Below are 21,436 nucleotides of genomic sequence, written 5' to 3'. Positions count from 1 at the left end.
CTTCCAGTGACCCAGAGCCCCGGTGACCCAGAGCCCTCCATGACCCAGAGCCCCCCAGTGACCCAGGTGACCCAGAGCCCCCAGTGACCCAGGTGACCCAGAGCCCCCAGTGACCCAGAGCCCCCAAGGTGACCCGGGTGACTCATAGCCCCCCCGGTGCCCCAGAGCCCCCAGAGCCCCCAGAGCCCTCAGAGCCCTCAGAGCCCCCATAGCCCCCGGTGCCCCGGAGCCCCAGATCCCCCCATAGCCCCCAGATCCCCCCGGTGCCCATAGCCCCCGGTGCCCCATAGCCCCCGGTACCCCAGATCCCCCCGGTACCCCGGATCCCCCCGGTACCCCAGATCCCCCAGAGCCCCCAGATCCCCCCAGATCCCCCCAGATCCCCCGGTACCCCGGAGCCCCCCAGATCCCCCCAGATCCCCCCGGTGCCCCAGATCCCCCCGGTACCCCAGATCCCCCCAGATCCCCCCGGATCCCCCCGGAGCCCCGGGCCGTGGGGCTGGGCAGGGGCTGGGGGCAGGCCCGCAGCAGAGCGGGGGTGTGTGCGGGCAGGGCTGTATATCCAGTCTGGCAGAGGGTGTTGCCTCTCACACGCCGGGGAGCCGAGCTGCGAGCAGCAGCCCTCACACACCCCGGGCCAGGGCACGTATGGCAAGGAGGGCTCTGGGGGAATAAGCCCAGCACAGTTCGGTGGCCTCGTGTTGTCCGTGTGAGTGAAGTGCAGCCCCTGCGAGCTCCAGCCATGCTCCACTCCCCGCTCAAAACCGCGCTGGCCTACGAGTGCTTCCAGGAGCAGGCCAGCTCCACGCTGGCCCTGCCCTCGGACCACAAGCTGAAAACCAAGGGCACGGGCAAGCAGCGGGTCCAGGAGCAGGTGATGATGACGGTCAAGAGGCAGAAGCAAAAGTCGTCGGTGTCGTCGAGCGTGGGCCACTCTAACCGAGGTAAGGTCCTGCAGAGAGGGGTCCCTGGGGCAGAGCTGCTGCTCTGGGGAGCTTTGGGGGCCTTTGTGGAGCGGGCACGGATCCCTTTGCTCCTCTCCTGGCTCAGGCAGGCGGTGCCGACATCTCCTGCGCTGGATGAAGGGTTTAGGACAGGACACAGGGCTGGATGCATCAACTCTGCCCTGGCTAGAGCTGATCCCGGCAGTGCTGCTCTGCTCCACATCCCTGAGGACATTTCACCGTGCTGCTGTAACCAATTTTTCCCCGCCTCTAAAGCTGGAGTAGTTGTCTGTTTTTGCAAATCCTTCCTCTGCAAATGCCCCCATGGCTGGGATTCCCCAGCACCCCTCCTGTGGATGGGCAAAGCTGACAGTGCTGCTCTCTGGGGCTGGGGATGGGGCTGTGCTGCCTCCTGAGCGCTGCGCTGGAGCAGGGCAGGAGCCTGGACACAAACCTGGGCTCAGGATTCAGCTCTGCAGCTCCCAACACATCTCCCATCTGCAGGCTGAGGAGTGTGGAGTCTCTGGGACCCCCGGAGGGAGTGCTTGGAAGGGGATGAGCTGGGAGATGTGTCCCTGTGTTGGTTGGTTGGGTGTTTCACAGCCCCCTCCGCTTTGCCCATGGGGTTCCAGCTCTGTGCACTGAGTGTGTGCCACAGAAATGAGCAATCAGCCGGGTCCTGCAGCCAGGTGTCCCCATGGAAACCCCTCCTCTTTATTAGATCAAGGCTTCACATCGTTCTCTCTGCCATCCTTGGCTCTGGAGAAGGCTGATCTGGAAGTAAAGCCCAGCTTCCCGCAGCTGTAAGCTGCAAACTCAGGGGATTGTGACAACCTCTGTGCAAAACCTCCTGGCTCTTGATGCCTTTTCCAGCAGCTACAGAGAGCTCTGGGCTGTCTGAGTCCACCAGGGAGAGGAAATCCCTGGGCTTTGGGGGCCATTGGGGTGCTGGAGCTGGGACTGAGTGTTCAGCTGAGTTTGGAGTGAGCAGCATGGAGAGGGGTCCTGGGTGAGCTGGGCAGGCTCTGACACCTCCTGTGGGAGCTGTGCCTGGTCCAGCAGCTCTTCCCAGCTGCACTGTGAGGCTGAACCCTGTGCTGTGAGGTGCCATGGTCCAGAAACCTGCTTGGGGCTGGATTAGCAAGAGAAGCTGGGTGGCTGTAGGCAGCTGGGGGAAGTTTGGAGGTGCTTCCACAGGAGCCATCCCTGCTCTGGGAATTGCAGCTGCTGGAACAGAGGGAATGGAGCAGCCCCAGAGCAAGGGCAGGTGGGCTCTGCCAGGAACAAATCCCTGCTTCCTCTGTTTCTGTGGACAGACTCCAATGGCTGAGGGGGACCAGGGCAAGGAGAGCTTTCCTCTGCCACCAAAGTGGAAAATGGGAATCTCCTCCCACCTCCGGAGAGTTTATTGCTTAAGGTGTTACAGTGACAGACCTGACAAAATAAAATACACAGCAGGATGAGCTGAAGGGCTCTGGAGGGACAGGGAAGCAGGCAGAGGGATCCACAGGCAGGGAGGAAGGGAGGCAAAGGGGGATTATCCTGCTTGGAGAAGAGCCCAGGTGAAACCTCTGGGAAAGGGAAAAAAACCCAGCACATTCCCAAACTGCCTGTTTTGCTCAACAAGCTAAACCCCTCCTCCAGACACTTTGGAGAATGTTTGGGAATGGGAATTGCGTGGAGATGTGCAGCTCTGGTTTCTGTGTCCCAGGGAAGCTGAGTCACATCCCACTCCCAGGAGCTCCCAGGGCCCAGCCCCCCCTCCCCACCTTGTTCCTACTGGGGTGGTTGGCCAGCAAAGGTCCTGGGGGCTGATTCATCCCAGTGCACTCCTGGATGGAATCCCAGCAGGATGAGAAGTTGCTGTTTATTCCCAGGGTTGTCTCCTGGTTGGTGTTGGAGTGGGTCAGGCTCAGCTTTCAGGTGTTGGGTTTTACTGCTCTTGCCCAAAGATCAGGTGGGCAGCCCCGGTGAGAGAAATCAGTTCTTCCCACGAAGAGGCTGTGTGGGTCTGTCAGGAGTGGATTCTGCCTGTCCAAACCCTCATCCAACTTCAGCTCCCTGCATCCCCTGGGATTTCTCAGAGATGCTCCTCAGAGGCAACACAAGCTGGGGAATTCCCAAAGCCCCTGACAAGTGCCTGAGTGCTTTGTTCCCTTTGTTCCCTTTGTTCCCTCGTTCCCAGACAGTCCCAGAGTGGGGCTGGGCAGGTGCTGGGCCAGGTCCAGGTTTGTTGCTGTGTTTGGAGCTGTGGTTTGAGCTGCAGGAGCCATGTCCTGGTGTGTGTAAGGTGGGGAACACAGACACAGAGCCCTGATGCACACAGCAGAGTGGAGGTGTTGTATCCCAATACTGGAGTTCCTTTAGGGGCTGACACACGCTCCCTCACTATCCCAGTGATTGGTGGGGCCATAAATGAGTTGGTGGAGTCCAGCATGTCAAGGTGCTGTGGCCACTTTGGAGATGTGGTGTCCCCCAGGGCAAGGTGGCCAATGTGGGTCCAAACTGGTGTGCACTGGGGTGGGACAGTGAGGAGGAACCTGAACTCAGTGGGGCCTCAGCAGCTACAGCTGATCCCAGCTGTGGATCTGGGATCTGTGGGGGTCTGTGGGCTCTGTCCTCCTTGGGGGTTGGGTCTGTGGGGTCTGCTCTAGGCCTTACCTGTCCTTCTCCCCATGGCAATACCAAACTAGATTGAGTAATGCACATTTCCAGGGAAAATCAATTTCAGTGGCATGGCAGAGGAAAAGGGCAGGCCAAGCTGAACCAGCTCCTTGTAACCATCAACTCTGCTCTGCAAAGTTCTCTAGCTAAAGGAAAGTTCTGCCAGTGATTTGTCAATGAAGAGACACATCCAAGGAGTGTCAGGTCCAACTGTCCTAAGGCTGAGCTGGAATTTAGAAGTTTCTGTGCTGGCTGTGGTGAAGTGAAGGGTCATTTCAGTGATGGGACCTCACCTGGCTTTGGAGGGGATCAGGACTCTGATGTGAAGAGGAGATTTGGGGGATAAAAAGTCTTTAAGTTCCCTCAGCGTGAGATGATTCAGTGAAAGGTCCCACTCTTCCACAAACCTCAGATTATTGGGATACAAAAAAATCCCCAAGCCCATTAGCTCATAGGCCAGAAGGCAGAACTGGAGTTTTGTCATTCCTGCAGGAATCTCATTGTCTGGGATTTCACTGACACTTCTCTCCTAGAAGGCACCCAGGCTTTGCTTTGTGCCTCCCACAGGCCTCTACTCTCCCTGTGTTTTTCCTATGTTTAATCATCCTTATTGTTTAAAGCCGTGCATAGTTTATGATTTACCTTGCCAAGCCTGCACTGCCAGTGACTGGTTCTTGTCTTGCCTTTCCTTGCCACAGATTAATATTTATTAACAGACATTCTTTTCCACAATCTCCACATTTGCTCTGTGTGTCCAGCTGGCTTTGGGGAAGCAGCACTTTGGACACAGCTCTCTTCCTCCACCAGTGGCAGCTGCAAGAGAGGAGAGCTGCCTTTGAGGAAAGGAAATAATTCATCAAAAGCAGCTACCCTGGGTTTGATGGCAGCCTCAGATTGCTGTGCAATAATGGATAACAGGGATGGAGAAGGGGATGAGGTCAGTGGGAGCAGTGTAGAGGGGCTCACAGAGGTGCACTGGAAGGTCTTGCACTTCTTATCTGCAGTAATTGGGTTTTACCCTCATGAATCCTACTGAAGATAAAAGAGGTTTTCTCTCTCTCATGGGAGAATGATAATTTGGGGAGGGGGGAATCTGAGTAGCCTTCAGGGTTGTTTTCTGACCACATGGTCACTGAGAGGCAGCAACTCATCTGTGTGGTTCTACCACATCTTTCCAGCTCTGTCCCAGCTGTTGAGGGTCCTCTGTCATGAGAAAAAGCTGAGGGAGCTGGAAAGGGGCTCAGCCTGGAGAAGAGGAGGCTCAGGAGGAACCTCCTGGCTCTGCACAACTCCCTGACAGGAGAGGAGAGCCAGGAGAGGTCGGGCTCTGCTCCCAGGGAACAGGGACAGGACAGGGAATGGCATCGAGCTGTGCCAGGGGAGGGTCAGGTTCTATATGGGGTAAAATTTCTTTGTGGAAAGGGTGGTGGAGTCACCATCCCTGGAAGTGTTCAGAAGATGTGTGGATGTGGCACTGGGGACATGGGTTAGTGGTGAACACGTGGTGCTGGGGAATGGCAGGACTCTTATCTCAGAGGGCTTTTCAACCTCAGTGATTCTGTGATTCCGTGGTTCTGTGTTTGCCCAAGTGCACATGGGCCCTTCAGGGACCTAAACAGGGACACAGACATGTGGATGTAGCCAGAAAAAAAGCAGGAGGGGGGAATCTTCCACTAAGAACATTTCCACCCTGGCCCAGATGGGGTTTTTTTGTGATTGCCTGGGTTTATTCTAAATTCCAAGGACCTGTAACCAGGTTGTGTGGTCTTTGCTCTTGATGTGTTTGAAAAGAGGGATCTCTTTCCTGTCCTGAGGGCTGGGGATACAGCTCCTAGCTGTAAGATGAACCAAGCAGAGAAGTGTCCAAACCTGCACAAACAAAGATCAGGTTTTCTTCAGCCACCTCTGTCAGAAAATCCCCAGGTTCTTCCTGGCCTCAAGACTGAGCTCTCCAAGCAATAAATCTCAGTTGAGTGGTGGCAGGAGAAGCATCTTCTCCAACCTGCAGGGTGACTTCAAAATGCCTGGAACATTTGAGGTTCTGTGTAATTATGTGTTTATAAGCTCTTATGTATAAGTTCTGGGAGGTGAAGGCAACCCTTCCACCGCTGGAGAACATAAACTTGAACCAACTGCCTGATCTCCTGAATTCGGCCATGAAGCAGTGAATTTACTGAAGAAAGTTACAGATGTGCCTAAACTGGCTTATTTTGGGTGTCTCCTTGCTCTACCCCAAAGCCTGGGGTGCATGGCAGGAACAGAGACTGAAAGAAAAAGTGTTGTCCCCAGGCAGGACTGGTCTCGTAAGTCAGGCACAAAACCCCTTTTTACAGCTGCTCACTCAGGAAAATGCTCTGGGTGCTCCCACCTGCAGTTCCAGGATGTTTACAGTCAACGAGAGGCTGATGTGAAGAAGGAATTCCCAGGAAATTATCATGGAATGGCTTTACCTTCCTGCTCAGGATTATGGTTATCAGATAACTCCGTGTCCTGGGGAATCACCTGGCCCAAACTCAGCATTTCCAGCGCTGCTTTGCTGCTGCTGAGGCCCAACACTGATGTCCTGATGTGGAGCTGAAGGGCAGTTCCAGGCTGGAGAGGGAGCACAAGGTGAAGGACGTGGCTGAATCTCCTGCTGCATTTCCAGGGCCACTTCCTTGCCTGATCAGCGAGTTCTGTGCAACTTCACGTGCATGAGGCACCCGGGGCTGGGGAGATCTGATGAGGAGCAGTGCCCAGTGAGTCTCCAGACTTTGCAAAAGGAGCTGCTGTGGTTTCCTGCCCAGGTGCAGGGCTGGGAGCTGACCTGGCTGTTGCCTGTTCTCCATCCAGGGATGTTCTCCAGGTGCAGTCCTGCTGACAATAGAAAGCAAATGTCATTATTTACACCACATCCACAAGAATCATCTTCCTGAGAAAATGCAAGAATTTTTAGCCACAAACCAAATCACCATAACAGGTTCTGGGTGCCTCAGGCAGGGCAATAAATTAGGTTTATTCCAAGGATCAGTGGCTGGAGGAGACCTGAGTGGCTCCGGGGCCTTTGTGGTCGAGCTTATCCAGTTTATCTCAGAGATGAGTCTTATCAAACAATCACAGAGATTAGGATATTTCTGGCATTACCCACCAGTTTAGGCGCATAAGTTAGGACAGGTAAGTCCTGATTTTGTACTTTGTTAGACATTCAGAGCTTCCCCTGGAAGTTAATTGGAGTGTAGGGTTTACACTTCCTCATAACGGGACCTGGGATGCCACAATTATTGAGCACTTCTGAAAATGAAACAGAAATCACCCTGAACTCTTTTGGACCATCCAAAGGGGCTGAAGGGAATTCCATCGTGGAAAGAGAAGGATTCACTTCATTTGTCTTGTAGTGATGAATGTGGCATTGAGTGAAATACTTTTAGAATGGATCCAAAGGTTGCAGTGCCAGAGACTGCTGGGAGAGCTCTTGGAAGGTCTGGGGTAGGTAAATCCAAACTCTGGTTAAAGGACTGAGAAATAGGAGAAATGGCCAATGGCTTCCTCCTGATCTGAGATAATTGCATCTTTAAAAGACATATTTGAGATCCAGTCTCAATTATTCCCCCAGCATCCCAAAAATAATGATGGAGCTCTGTGCATTTTCAGGAGAAGAAAGCATAGACACACAAAGTGATCTTTTAGAGATGAGATTGGAATCCAGAGAGTGCAGTGAGGATCTGTAGTGTTTGGCTGGTTTAGATCCCCAGGTGTTAATTAAACCTGATCTTCCTTTAGCCATGCTGTTTGCTAATGACCATTGATTGATTTTAGCAGGCCTTGCTCAGGCTGCTCCTGCTGTTGGGATTGGTGGGATTCAGATGTGGAAGGGTCAGGGGTGGCTTTTGCCTTCAGAGAAGGAAATTGTATTTACTACAAGTCTTCCACAGCCAGATATTCTGGGACATGTAGCACAAAATATCATCAGGCTCCTGTCACACAACAGCTTGGAGGCCACAGGAGAGGAGAGGAGAGGAGAGGAGAGGAGAGGAGAGGAGAGGAGAGGAGAGGAGAGGAGAGGAGAGGAGAGGAGAGGAGAGGAGAGGAGAGGAGAGGAGAGGAGAGGAGAGGAGAGGAGAGGAGAGGAGAGGAGAGGAGAGGAGAGGAGAGGAGAGGAGAGGAGAGGAGAGGAGAGGAGAGGAGAGGAGAGGAGAGGAGAGGAGAGGAGAGGAGAGGAGAGGAGAGGAGAGGAGAGGAGAGGAGAGGAACTCCTCACCTGTGCCAAAAGGCTGAGAGAACTGGGATTGTTCAGCCCTGGAAAAGAGAAGCTTTGGGGTGACCTAATTGTGGCCTTCCAGTACCTGAAGGAACTGACAGGAACCATGAAGAGAGATTATTTACATGGGCCTGGAGGGACAGGACACAGGGAATGGCTTCCCACTGCCAGAGGGAAGAGTTAGATGGGATTTTGGGAGAGAATTCCTCCCTGTGAGGCTCTGGCACAGGTTACCCAGAGCAGCTGTGGCTGCCCCATCCCTGGGAGTGTCCAAGGCCAGGTTGGAGAGGGCTTGGATCAACCTGGGATAGGGGAATGTGTCCTTGCCTGTGGCAGGGGGGTGGGATGGGATGGGCTTTAAGGCCCAACCCAAACCATTCTGGGATTCTGTGGTTCCATGATGTCAGACACTGCCCCTCTCTCTGACCCTTTCTGCTCCTCTGCTTTGGGTTTTATGGCATTTGGGTTTTTGTGCTGCAAAGCTTGGGCTGGTTTATGGGATGTGTGGTGTGAGGGCTGGAGTTCCCAGCAGAGCCAAGGGCTCCCCTTGCTGCCTGTGGAATACAGCCATGTATTCCTGTGTTCCCCATGTTCCTGCTGAGATTTGGAACTGCCACTTTTCTCTGACTAAACTCACTGTTTAAAAGGAGCTCTGTGCTCTGGAAGGGGCCTGCTGGGAATCCTTTCCCCTGGGGATGTTTTCTGATGCTGACCATGCCTTTTCCATTTGCAGGTTCCATGTATGATGGTTTAGCTGATGGTTATGGCTACGGGACATCCCGGGGCAGCTACTACACCAAAACCCAGACAGGGAACAGCAGCTGGGGATACCCGGTAAGACTCTTCTTCATCTGGGAACTGTGGCATGGTCTGAGCTGACCTGGACACCAAGAACCTCTCACAGTTACCTGGGGAGGTCCCAGTGCTTCAGAAACTCGCCTGAGAGGGATCCTGGCTCTCTTGGCAAAGGATTCAGTGCAGGAGGAGGATTGAGGGCCCCACAGCTGTTTTATGTGGGGATTTTAGAGTGGACAAGATTTCGTTTGGATTTGTGGGGTGCTATTCAATGGCACGAGAGTTTGGAAGCTGCCAGAGGGATCAGGGTTGGGTTCAGACTATCAGTTCAAGTCTGGAGCACATCTTTGTTCCTGTGCACCAGAACATGGCTGTGGATGCCATGAATGTGGATCAGGGGATTTACATTAGAGCTGTGGTGCTGCTCCCAACCTCAGTGCTACTGCAGACCCTTCCAGATATTCTCCATGATTGCAAAACAGGGGGTCCGGTTCTTCCACGGCGATTTCCAAAAAATTATTGCAGATTTCCAGAAAAAGCACGGATGAGATGGCATTTGTCTTTGTGCAGTGTATGTAGACATGCCAGAGAGCTCCTGGTCCTTGGTGACAGAGCCCTGGTACATGGGAATCACTCCAAACCATTCCACAGTCCACTGGGACAGCTTCTGCCCATGTTGCCCCTCCATTTCAGGTCTGTGTTCTCTCCTCCCTGCTTTTCATCAGCTCTAAAGTAGAAAGGGGCAATTCACAGATCTGGGATTTGAATATGAGAAAAGCAAAAGGCTCCTTTCAACAACCCTGGGACTGTAAAGCAGCTTCGTGTCAGCCATCAAAGGCTTGAACCAGGAAAGGTTTTGGTGGCTCCAAGCACACAGACAGGGTTGCAGCTTTTCCTGGTGGCTGCCAGATCCTCTGCCTGTTCAGAGCACCAGCATTCCTCAGCTTCTGAAGGATTTATCTGGGTCTTTCCTAATGGCCTTTGTAACATGATGGCTTCAAGGCAGTGCTGTCACTTGCTGAGCTGCATTACTGGGTGCTTGGTAGGAAAACTGTGAGCGCTGAAGTGTCTTTGAAATGTTTATTTCCAGCCTGTCTATTGGCCCATTTCAGTGTCCTTTACTGTGCTGGTTAAATCCCAGCCGGGGGGCTTCTGTCCCCAGAAGGGAAAAGTGTGTTCAGAGGAAGCACCAAGGTGATCAGGAGGATGGGGAATTCTGCTCTGAGGAAAGACTGGGAGAGTTGGGATTGTTCAGCTTGAAGAAGAGAAGCTTTGGGGTGACCGTACTGTGGCCTTGCAGTACCTGAAGGAGCTACAGGAAAGTTAAAGAGAGATTATTTTCAAGGGATGGAGTGTCAGGACAAGGGGGAATGGCTTCAAACTGCCAGAGGGCAGGGATAGATGGGATATTCTCCCCTGTGAGGGTGGAGAGGCCCTGGAACAGGTGCCCAGAGCAGCTGTGGCTGCCCCTGGATCCCTGGAAATGTCCAAGGCCAGGTTGGACAGGGCTTGGAGCAACCTGGGATGGTGGAAGGAGTCCCTGCCCATGGCAGGGGGTGGAACTGGATGAGCCTTGAGGACCCCTCCAACCCAAACTGTTCTGGGATTCTGGATGGGTCAGGGCACAGGTCCACACATCCAGGTGTCCTTCTCCATCCCTAAGACAGTGGTGGAGTCCTGCAGAGGGTCCAGCCATGGTGACCAGGCAGGGTTCTTGTGGCCACCAGAAAAGTGCAACTGAGGCAGCTCCTGAACTTGTGAAGCGTCTGAGCTTCACAAGTCAAACAGTTGGGATGCTTTGACTTGATGATATGTTGCTGTTTGCCTGTTGTGATTCCTGAATGGAGTTTGTGGTGCTTTGTCCAAGCAAGATTGCTCTGTTTCAGCCATTCCAAGGGTTTGTAGATGGGTTTTTGTTAAAGAGGGAGGAAGACAAGGCCCAGCTCTGCCCATGCTGGTAAGGTGCTACTGCAGTTCCTGTTGCTGGTGTGAGGTTTGTTGTTTCCTGTTGTTAATTCCTCATCTTGTTCCAAATCATTGTGGCAGCTGGACAAATGCTGGGTAGGTGGGAATGTGACTGGTGGTCTGGCAAACAGCTGGAAGTGGTGATGAAGGTGATGAAGATAATGAAGGTGATGAAGGTGATGAAGGTAGGGATCTCCATTAGGCACCAGAGTCCTGTAGACAGAACAGTTCAGTCCCTTCAGGCTCACCCAGGGTTTAGGCAGCTCTGTCTGTTCTCTGAGAGACTCCTCTGCACTTACTGAGGAGGGAAGGTCTTTCTCCAAATTTAAGTGTCATGCAAGTCTTTAATTCTAAATATTTTTGATAAGGGTCTTCAGGATCTGGGTTACTTTAGCAAAAAGGACTGGGACCTGTGGGGATTCACAGTAAAATTTGTTTTATCTGAGTCTATCTGAGAATCAGCCATTTAGCCCTGACAAGTCGTCTGACTCCTCCCCTGGCCAGCAAAGACAGAGGTAGAGGCTGTGATTCATCTGCTCTATCTGGGAGATCTGTCAGGTCAGGATGAATCAGCCCCCCTGGATCCCTATCTCCTGCCACTGGAGCTGGCTGGAGCAGGGAGAGGAGTGCACAGGAAGATGACTGCACTCAGGGGCAAGCAGTCCCAGCTGCCACTGGCACTTTGGAACACATAACCTCCAGCCTAAATGTGCTTAACAAGCTCCACACCAGACTCCCCAACCACACTGAGCAGCCTCCTCCCTTCTGCTTCTTCCAGAAAGTTTTAAAGGTTCCACACATCTACCACCAGCCTCCAGTTTGGGATAGCTTCAGCTTTTCTCTACAGACCTGTTTGAAGTCTGTGGGGGTTCTGGACTTCCTAAAAAAATGTTTCCTGTTTGTAATTCCTGGGTTGTAAGACACAAAGCCAAAAATCTGTTTCTGAAGGAAAAATTGCTGGACTTATTTCCAGCTGGAGCTGGTGTTGTGAATGTGTCTGAAAAGTGGCAAAGTCCTTTGAGGTGCACAGCCAAACTCAGGAACCTCAGGGAAGTGACCCAGTGTAATATTGAGTGGAATGCCTGACTCCCAATCCCCCTGGAGTTAAAAAGATGTGCAGGGAGTCCATGTCCAGGGTGCTGCTCCACAGCACAAGCACCTGAGACACCGCTCTTGGAGTGCCCTAATCTAAGGCACTGCCTCAGACAGTGACACTAAGGGTGTCCTGTCCCACCACAGCTCTGGGAAGCTGCTGTCCTTCACTTCCTCCTTTTGTCTTCTTTTGTGTCTTCTTAGAAATGTCAAACTTTTCACTCCTGTGGTTTCTTCCCAACCTTGTAAGACTGATGTTCAAATATTAGAGAAATGGTGGATCTGGAGGAAGAGCTCTTTCTGGATCAGTCAGTTTGGAACAGGCTGCCTGTGGCAGTGTTGGAGTTCCCAGCCCTGGAAGTGTTCAAAAACTCGTGATGTGGCTCTTGAGGACATGGTTTAGGATGAATGTGGCAGTGTTGTGTTAATGATTGGACTCTTTGATCTTAGAGGGCTTTTCTAATTTAGAATTCCTTGGATTAAACCTTTCCATTCACCCATTATAGATTATTTTCTGTTCATTCCCCTTGTGGATGCCTTGTTTGCAGCACCACTATTCTCACTGCCAGTGCAAGGAGCACTGGGCCAGTGTGGCCACTCCACCTGGAGGCTCCTGGAGGGCAGGGGGTGCACTCTTGGCTGCTGCTCTTCCTTGGCTCACGCATCAGGGGCTGGCACAGCCCTCAAGGGTGTTCAGCCTTGGGGGATTCCTTTGCTCAGACACCACCCTGGGATGCAGGAATGGGAGGACCTGTGACTGCAAACCCCTCTGTGCCAGGGTGATGCCTCAGCCCAGGTGCTGTGGAGCCTTGGGGATATTTGTCACCTCCTGTGAGCTGTGAGTGGCCAGCAGTTCCCAAAGCCCTCCAGCCTCAGGAGCTGTGTCCTGCTGTGAGCAGCACCTCAGGTCCCACAGGAGGGTCGGTGGTGACCCTGATTCACACAGATGAACCTGGGGGAGGGTTAAGGAAGCTGGGCTGGGTACCCAGAGCAGCGCAGTTATGGCAGAAGGGCTCAGCATGAGCCACAGCCACGTACCCTGACAGCTCAGGGCACCCCAGAAATGGAGTCTCTGCAGAGTGTTCCAAAGCCACAGCCACGTTTGGGTGCTCTGGGGGTTACAGGGACCTCAGTGCTCACCCCAGCTGCGGGCACAGCTTTGGAGAGGCACAGCCAAATCCCAGACACACGTGGGGTACTGCCAGCAAACACCTCTGAGGTTCAGTGCCCACCCTGCTCCTGCCTGGCTCTGCTGGGTTGGCAGCTCCATCACTGGCAGGGAGTCAGGGCATTCCCAAATCCCACTGCACCACCAGGATGAGGCAGGACCAGGACAAGGGACAGAACCCACCTTGCTCTCCATGCTGCTGCTTCCACAAGGAGGAAATCCCCCACATGATGTGGATGTGTTCATGGTGTGTCCCCCCAGCACGGCCCCCAGCGAGGGCAAACAAACCCTGGATGTGATGCAGAGGGAATCTCAGATGTGTCTCCAGCAGATCCTCATCCCCACAGAGCTGAGCTGGGGCTGTGACAGAATCACAGGGTCACTGAGATTGGAAAAGACCCCTAAGATCATCGAGTCCAACCTTTGACCCATCACCACTGAGTGCCAGGTCATTTTCTTGACCACCTCCAGGGACAGTGACTGCACTGCTGCCATGGGCAGACCATTCCAACGTTTAACAACCATTCCCATGAAGAAATTCTGCCTAATGTCCAACCTGAACCTCCCCTGGCACAGCTTGAGGCCGTTTGCAGTTGTCCTGTCCCTGTTCCCTGGGAGCAGAGCTTGATTCCCCTCTCCTGGCAGGGAGTTGTGCAGAGCCAGAAGGTTCCCCTGAGCCTCCTTTTCTCCAGACTGAGCTCCCCAGATGCTCCCTCAGCCCCTCCTGGGGCTGCAGCCCCTTCCCAGCTCCGTTCCCTTCTCTGGACACACTCCAGCCCCTCAGTGTCTCTCTTCCAGGGAGGGCCCAGGTGTTATTTTAGCAGCTCTTCTGGGAGCAGCCTTGTTCCCAGACCAAGGAATATCTGGCTGGCCTGATGGTGCTGAATTAAAGCAGTTACCTGTAGGAATTACATCCGTTATGGCACTAATGAGAAACACACACTGGTGATCTCTCTGCACCAGAGACTGTAGGAAAATTTTAACCAAAAATCCTTTGTGGGAGGAAGTGTCAGAGCTTTCTCTCCAAGAGCATTATCTGAACTAGAGGTGATCACTGTTGTCTCTGCCTGCCTTTGCCTCTTTGGAGAAAACCTCTCATTGTCACTGGAAGCTTTGTTCCATAAGGATTTCAGGTCAAAATTTGTTGTTTGTTGTGACGATACACCCAACCTTAAAAAAACCTCAGAAGAGAGAGGTTTGGATAATCTTGCCAGAGAAAACAAAGGTCACTGCACATCATGGCTTGGTCAGAGCCTGGTGTCCCTGGGAGGTTTGCATGAGGCTTTAGGCTTTGGAACAGCAAGTTGGACATTGCCTTTCTTGGCCAGAACAAACAGAACCAGCAAGAATAAATCTCATCTGAATGAGAAAAAAAAAGAGATGAAAAATCATAGGAAAGGCAGCTCCTGGGAGAGGTGGGAAGGAGCATTTCAGAAATAGATAAACAATGTATTTGCTGGTTTTGCAATTTTTCTCCCTGCCACGGAGGGAGCAGCACTTGGAGGGTTTCGCAAGGAGCGTGAGGAGCTCTCCCCACCCAGCACTCAGGGTGGGACCTGCTCAGGTTGCATCTCCCGTGCTTTGCCCTCCAGCCTGGGAGAAACCTGCTCCTGACGTGTTTATACGGAGCCCTCACTTCTCTGTCTGCTGCTCTAGAAACAAACAAATTGCAAGGGAAAAAACATCCAGGCAGGTAATGAACTGATGGCGTCCTCAGATGCAGAATCAGAACCACCCAGTTCTCTGGGAGGGCTCTGACGTGGGAAGGCAGAGCTGGATCCAGGCACAGGCTGCTGCACCTTGCTCCATGCTTCTGCTTCTCTGGAAAATAGAGGGAGGACAGAGACTCTTTCTGCCAAGCCAAAGGTTTTATGGAAGAAAAAAAACAGAAGAGGACTCATGGGTGATGGCTGGGAAAATGCCATTTTGACTTTCTCTCTATAAGCAGTTTTATTCCAGCTGAAATAAGAGGTTAGAGACATTTGTTTACCTGTCTCATGTGTTGGATATTCCACTTGTCATTCCTAGAATATACTGCAGGCTGAGAACTGGAGATCCACAAATGGTCATTAATTTAAAGGCAGATCTGTGCTGCTGCCAGGAAGGGAAGCACTTCCCCCCTGGGCCTGACAGGAGCACCAGTGCCTTTCCTTCCTCCCTGCCCTCCCTGTCTGACTGTGAATGAACAGCTCCAAGCCTGGCCTCATACAGACAAGACTCATTTCACAGTGGGGAGAAGTTCAGGCTGAAATTGTTCAGGCTGAAATTCAGAATATCAGATGGCCTGGCTGCACCTGCCTCCTCCTGCATCCTAAAGCCACAGGGGACTGCCAGGGCCTGGTGGAATGGCTGGAATAGAATCATAGGATCATAGGATCACAAAATTGTTTGGGTGGGAAGGGACCCTAAAGATCATCTCATTCCACCCCTGCCATGGGCAGGGACTCCTTCCACTGTCCCAGGCTGCTCCAAGCCCTGCCCAACCTGGCCTTGGACACTTCCAGGGATGGGACAGCCACAGGGCAGCCTGTGCCAGGGCTTCACCACCTTCTCAGGGAAGAATTTCTCCCCAAAATCCCATCTAATGCTGCCCTCTGGCAGTTTGCAGCCACTCCCCCTTGTCTTGTCACTCTAATTCCTGGTGAAGGGTCTCTCTCTATCTTCCCTGTAGCCCCTTCAGATCCTGGAAGGTGCTGTGAGGTCTCCAGACAACCTTCTTTTCTTCAGGCTGAGCATTCCCAGTTGTCCCAGCCTGTCTCCACTGGGGAGGTGCTCCAGTCCCCTTATCAGCTTGGTGGCTTCTTCTGGACTTGCTCCAACAGTTCCGTGTCCTCCTTGTGTTCGGAGCACCAGAACTGTGCAGAGTGTTCCAGGTGAGGTGTCCCAAGAGCAGAGCAGACAGGAGAATCCTCACCCTCCCTGCAGCCCACGCTGGGGGATGAGCCCAGGACATGGATGATTTTCTGGGCTGCCAAGGAGCTGTGTGCTGGAAGCAAACACCTTCCAAGCTGCTACAACATCTCAGCTCCCATGGGAAGTGCCTCAGTGACAGCCTGAGCCCTTCAAGATGCTTCCCAGATCCTGCAGTGTAGAGGGAATCACTGCCTCCTGGATCCACCCCACTCTGGGGGAATTCCTGGTCTTTCCCAGCATTTCCCCACACTCCTGAAGGGCAGAGGTGTGGATGGCACACCATGCACACACCCATGGGAAGTGGGCAGGTGCAATCCATGGCATTAGGAAATCTGGGCACTGCTGAGGTCTGAAGGGCAGATTGATTCTTCCCTTTCACTGCTGCTCTTCTGCACAGGGAGAGCTCCCTGCACACAGGGTGGCATCAGCATAAGTTGGGAGATGTTGTCGGGCGGCTCTTCAAACCACAGACTGTGTGACAGCATCGTCTTCCCCCTCAGAGATGGCATCTCTGACACACAGTGCTTCCCTCCTTCCTTGCTGGCCATCCTGGCTCACTGAATGGGCTCACTGATGGCTGCAGGGAATTCCATTCCCTTGGCCACGTTTGCTTCAGTGCTGGAAGTGACGGTCCCTGCCTCAGCTGGGTCAGCATCCAGCACAGGGATTTGGCTTTTAGTGTGGGGAAGCTGCTCCAAGGCACAGACAGGGCACTTTGCCAGGAACAGGAAGGGATCAGGTCAGTCCTGGCCACTCAGGGATTCACAGACTCTTGGGCAAGGTCTGAGGTCTGCTGGAGCTGGCAGGAGAATCCTCATCGATCTGGGGCCGTTGGATCAGGCTCCTGCTGCAAAAAGGAATTCTGAGATACCAATTAGGTCCGTGCCACTTGAAAGAGATTAAAATGGGCTCAGCCAAGCATCTGGTAGAATCAGCAATAAAAGTCATGGACTGCCTTTGGTAATGAGCTTCACATCACACGGGAACGATTTTCCCATGAGTTTGCAAAAGGCTCCCCCGCCCTGCCGGGACCTGCTCGGACTTGCAGCCCAGGGCTCCTGTGTTGCAGAAAGGTGTCTTTGCAAACAGCTTCACCCAGCTCGGGGCTGCCAAGGAGGAGGACAATGCTACAGCCACTCTAAAACCCAGCAGGAAATCTAGAATCCATGATTGTGTCTCAGTAAACAGAGATGCACTCCCCCCTCCCCTCAGTGAGTGCACTGCAGAGCAAATCTCAGCTTTAGATAAACAACAAGTTCCTCTTCCAGCCTTCCCTGAGTCGGTTTCAGCAGATGCCCAGGGGCTCCACAGCTCTGCCAAGCTTCTGACAGCTCTACAGAATAATCCCAGCTTAAACTGACTCATAAAGAAAACCAGCCAGGCTCACATCTAACAAGCTGCTCTCTGTCCTGCCGCCGCTGCCAGCGGCTCCACTGAGCACAAAGTCCACCCTGTCCATCCCACTGCAGCCCTGTCCATCCCTCACTGTCCCCAGGGTTCCTGAGCCCAGGAAAATGAATTGAAATGAGGATGATATCACCTCAGAAGGATAGATGTGGTAGATCATGGTTTCATTGGAGGTCACTTTGCTGTTGCTGTGTGTGCGTCCCAAGCAAACCTGGGATGGAGAGAGCCCTGTGTGTATGTGATGTGTATGTGTGTGTATATGTGTGTGTGTATATGTGTCTGTGTGTGTGTGTGTGTGTGTGTGTGTGTGTGTCTGTGTCTGTGTCTGTGTCTGTGTCTGTGTGTGTATGTGATGTGTATGTGTGTGTATATGTGTGTGTGTGTCTGTGTGTGTGTGTGTGTATGGCCATCCTGGATTTTATCCTGGGCAGCAGAGGGCTTGTCCCACTGCCAGAGAGCCCCCAAGACTCATCACATATTGTGATGTGCCTCACCCTGGCTCTTCTTTGCACCTGCAACCTGTCCTTCCCAACCCCAGGAGCTCTGCAGGAGGCTCCAAACCTGCCCCACTCAGCACAGCTTTGTTCTGTGTCCTCTGGAGGGGACTCAGAGAGAAGCTGCTCCCCTTTTCTCCCCTTGCAGCAATTCACCTGTTCAGATGCACATCTGAAAGTCTGAAAACGACTCAAATAAGTGATCTGGGCATCAGCAGAGCTGGATTAAAGGGTTTAGTCCCACCCAGGTGGTTCCAGAGATTTCAGCCGTTACCTCTGCAGCTCCACAGAGACACAGCCAAGAGGATTTCCTGCATTCCTGAAGATCAGTTTGTTAATGGAAAAATTTGGCTTAATTAATTAACGTAATGACAATTCTGCAGAGTGTTGGAGGCAAGAATGATGCTGAGTGTGCTGGGGCTGGGATGGAGTTAGGGCAGAGCTGAGGAACTCAGGGTGAGCCAGCAGAGATTCCTATTTCTCTTCCATGGAGTGTTTCTAGGTTAGGAAATTTGGATTTTTTTTCAGTGACATGAACTATTACACCAGGCACAGGCTTTTTACAGTTCCAAGGAAATTATTAGCAGCCAGTCTTGACTTTTCTCTCCCAGCCAAAGGGACCCTTGGGTGGCCTTTGCAGAAAACGTCACCCAAAGTGTCACTGCTTAGACCTGGATGAGAAAAAACCACTTTGATCCAACAGGAGACCAGGGATGAGCTTTCCCAGGATAATCAAAGGGGGATGGGGCAGGCAGTTTTATTCCTTAGTTCTTTTTATCTGTGTTTGCTGTATGTCTTGGAGATCTCCTTGCCAGATTGCTGAGGGGATGCAGAGCACAAACTCAGCATTATGGGGCAAACAGCACTAAAACAGTTTCATTTATTTTCCTTTCTGGAGTACACACCTGAATGAGTTGTGTCTCATTTGGACATAACCCTGCAGGCTCCCACAAGCCAGCACTGACATCCCAAAGATTTAACATTGCAGAAGAAGATTGAATTCAATTCTGGTGTGGCAAACTTGATGCAAATCTGGATGACTTCTGGTGAAGTGGTGAAGGCATTTTGAACTGACAGCAGGGCAGCTAAAGCCATCTTTTTGTTTTGCTAATTGTAGATGGTTTATTTTACCATCTTTTATCCCTTCATTTTTACATCCTGTCTTAGTCATCTCAGTTTTTATTGCACATTCCCCATTGTTCCCAGAGCATCCCATTATCTGAGCAGATACTACACGCCTTATAACTCATAAGCAGATATTCATTGTCTCCACTTGTTTCTTGGCAGAGTTTGATTCAAAAATCCCTTCTTACTCATTTTTCACTCCCTTTACTCCCTTTCTAAGGAACTAATAGATGGGAGGGGAAGAGAAGAGCATAAGGAAATTAAAAATAAACGCAGGCAGTGCTGGAAGGTGAGAATGGGGCTCCATGATGGTGAGAGATGTGCAGTGGAGTTACAGGGTGGCTTAGACCCCGTGTGGGGAATAAAGCATTGTCAGGGTCAGCTTTAAAGCTCCTGGATCCCACATCCCGATCCCTCAGCATCCCCGATATCCAGTGTAATAAACAGAGGGGGGTTTGTGTCCTTTGTGAGGGCTGCAGGTTGGATAAGCTCCCCTGGAGATGCTGGAGAGAGCTCCAGAGGGGAGCGGGGAGGTCCCGGCAGGGTGGGCCGGAGGTCCCGGCAGGGTGGGCCGGCGGTGCCGGCAGGGTGGGCCGGAGGTCCCGGCAGGGTGGGCCGGAGGTCCCGGCAGGGTGGGCCGGAGGTCCCGGCAGGGTGGGCCGGAGGTCCCGGCAGGGTGGGCCGGCGGTCCCGGCAGGGTGGGCCGGAGGTCCCGGCAGGGTGGGCCGGAGGTCCCGGCAGGGTGGGCCGGCGGTGCCGGGCTGTGCTCAGGCCTCACCCGCTGTGTTTGCTGTTCGCAGCTCTACAACGGGACCCTGAAGCGGGACGCGGAGAGCCGGCGCTACAGCTCCTACAGCCAGATGGAGGGCTGGGCCAGCCGGGCCCACGGCAGGGCCCCGTGCAGCCCCCGCGCCGGCAGCGATTACTGCTTCGTGCAGAACATCAAGAGCAGCCGCAGCGAGCCCGACCTCTACTGCGAGCCGCCCCGCGGGACCCTGCGCAAGGCCCACGGCGGGAGGGAGCACAAGGCCACCCTCAACCGCCAGAGCATCTACAGCAGCTGCAGCACCCAGCAGGGAACCAGCAGGACCAGTAAAAAAATGCCAGCGAGGGCCCTGTCCTGCCCCTCCAGCAACAAGGCCGACGTGGTGTATGCCCAGCCCGTGATGAGCTGCAAGCAGGACGGGCTCTATGGACAGCCCCAGTCCAGCTCCAAGTAAGTGCTGGGCCCCTGAGGGAGTGTGGGCAGTGCTGGGGAGCTCTGTCCGCCACAGCCAGGCCTTGAGCTGCCTTCCAGCCGCTGGGGAGCCCTCAGCAGCGCATCCTGCAGCAAAGTGGCTCACATGAGTCACTCTTCAAGCCTTTATTTCGTTTCCTGGGCTGTGGAGGGGAGCTGATAGGACTGGCTCGCTGCAGATATCTGCTCTGTGACATTGGGCAACACGATCCCTCAGTGTCTGTGGTGGCATTAAACCACAATGGTGTGAGGATGGGGAGGTGAAGAGCAGAAGCTCTGGTGTGTGTGTGTGAGGATGGGGAGGTGAAGAGCAGAAGCTCTGGTGTGTGTGAGGATGGGGAGGTGAAGAGCAGAAGCTGTGGTGTGTGTGAGGATGGGGAGGTGAAGAGCAGAAGCTCTGGTGTGTGTGAGGATGGGGAGGTGAAGAGCAGAAGCTCTGGTGTGTGTGAGGATGGGGAGGTGAAGAGCAGAAGCTGTGGTGTGTGTGAGGATGGGGAGGTGAAGAGCAGAAGCTGTGGTGTGTGTGTGTGAGGATGGGGAGGTGAAGAGCAGAAGCTCTGGTGTGTGTGAGGATGAGGAGGTGAAGAGCAGAAGCTCTGGTGTGTGTGAGGATGGGGAGGTGAAGAGCAGAAGCTCTGGTGTGTGTGAGGATGGGGAGGTGAAGAGCAGAAGCTCTGGTGTGTGTGAGGATGGGGAGGTGAAGAGCAGAAGCTCTGGTGTGTGTGAGGATGGGGAGGTGAAGAGCAGAAGCTCTGGTGTGTGTGAGGATGGGGAGGTGAAGAGCAGAAGCTCTGGTGTGTGTGAGGATGGGGAGGTGAAGAGCAGAAGCTCTGGTGTGTGAGGATGGGGAGGTGAAGAGCAGAAGCTCTGGTGTGTGTGAGGATGGGGAGGTGAAGAGCAGAAGCTCTGGTGTGTGTGAGGATGGGGAGGTGAAGAGCAGAAGCTCTGGTGTGTGTGAGGATGGGGAGGTGAAGAGCAGAAGCTCTGGTGTGCAGTCAGGCTGTCTCTCCTGGCTGTCCTGCTGCTTCAGGCCGGCAGAAAACTTACCCAAAAGAAATCCTCTTTGGGAAGGAGTCAGTCCCTGAGGGTCTGACTCAGAGCAGAGCTGAGAGCCTGCTAAGCAGTGGTGTTTCTCTCTCTTCTCTCCACCCAGCCCCTGCTTCATTTGCCCAAAAGGTCTCATTTGGGTTCCAGAAAAAAACTGAGTTATAAATTGAAATAAATATCCTAATTGGAATAATCTGACTAATCAGGAAAGGGGAGCCAGAGCATCCAGTTCCATTTAGGGTAGGAAATCTATAGAGATGGAGGATGGTCCATCATGTTTGAGCATCAGATCCCTTCTTCTAGATGTTGTGTACAAGCACAACAGTGTAAAACACAACAGTGTAAAAC

At 53.1% G+C, this 21,436-nt stretch overlaps 1 protein-coding gene across 1 annotated transcript in view; it reads left to right on the top strand.

The window, feature by feature from the left end:
• Positions 1 to 742: 742 nt before the first annotated feature.
• Positions 743 to 21,436, top strand: part of PKP1 (plakophilin 1) — a 47,104-nt gene continuing 26,410 nt past the window's right edge. The window contains exons 1-3 of the mRNA XM_058855870.1: positions 743 to 944; positions 8,579 to 8,679; positions 19,605 to 20,020. Of these exons, the coding sequence (XP_058711853.1) occupies positions 743 to 944; positions 8,579 to 8,679; positions 19,605 to 20,020 (719 nt within the window). The remainder of the gene's footprint in view (positions 945 to 8,578; positions 8,680 to 19,604; positions 20,021 to 21,436) is intronic.

This window comes from Poecile atricapillus, chromosome 23 (assembly GCF_030490865.1).
Source record: "Poecile atricapillus isolate bPoeAtr1 chromosome 23, bPoeAtr1.hap1, whole genome shotgun sequence".
Lineage (NCBI taxonomy): Eukaryota > Metazoa > Chordata > Aves > Passeriformes > Paridae > Poecile > Poecile atricapillus.
Note: the sequence above shows the minus strand (reverse complement) of the source record. Positions and strands in the feature narration are given on the sequence as shown.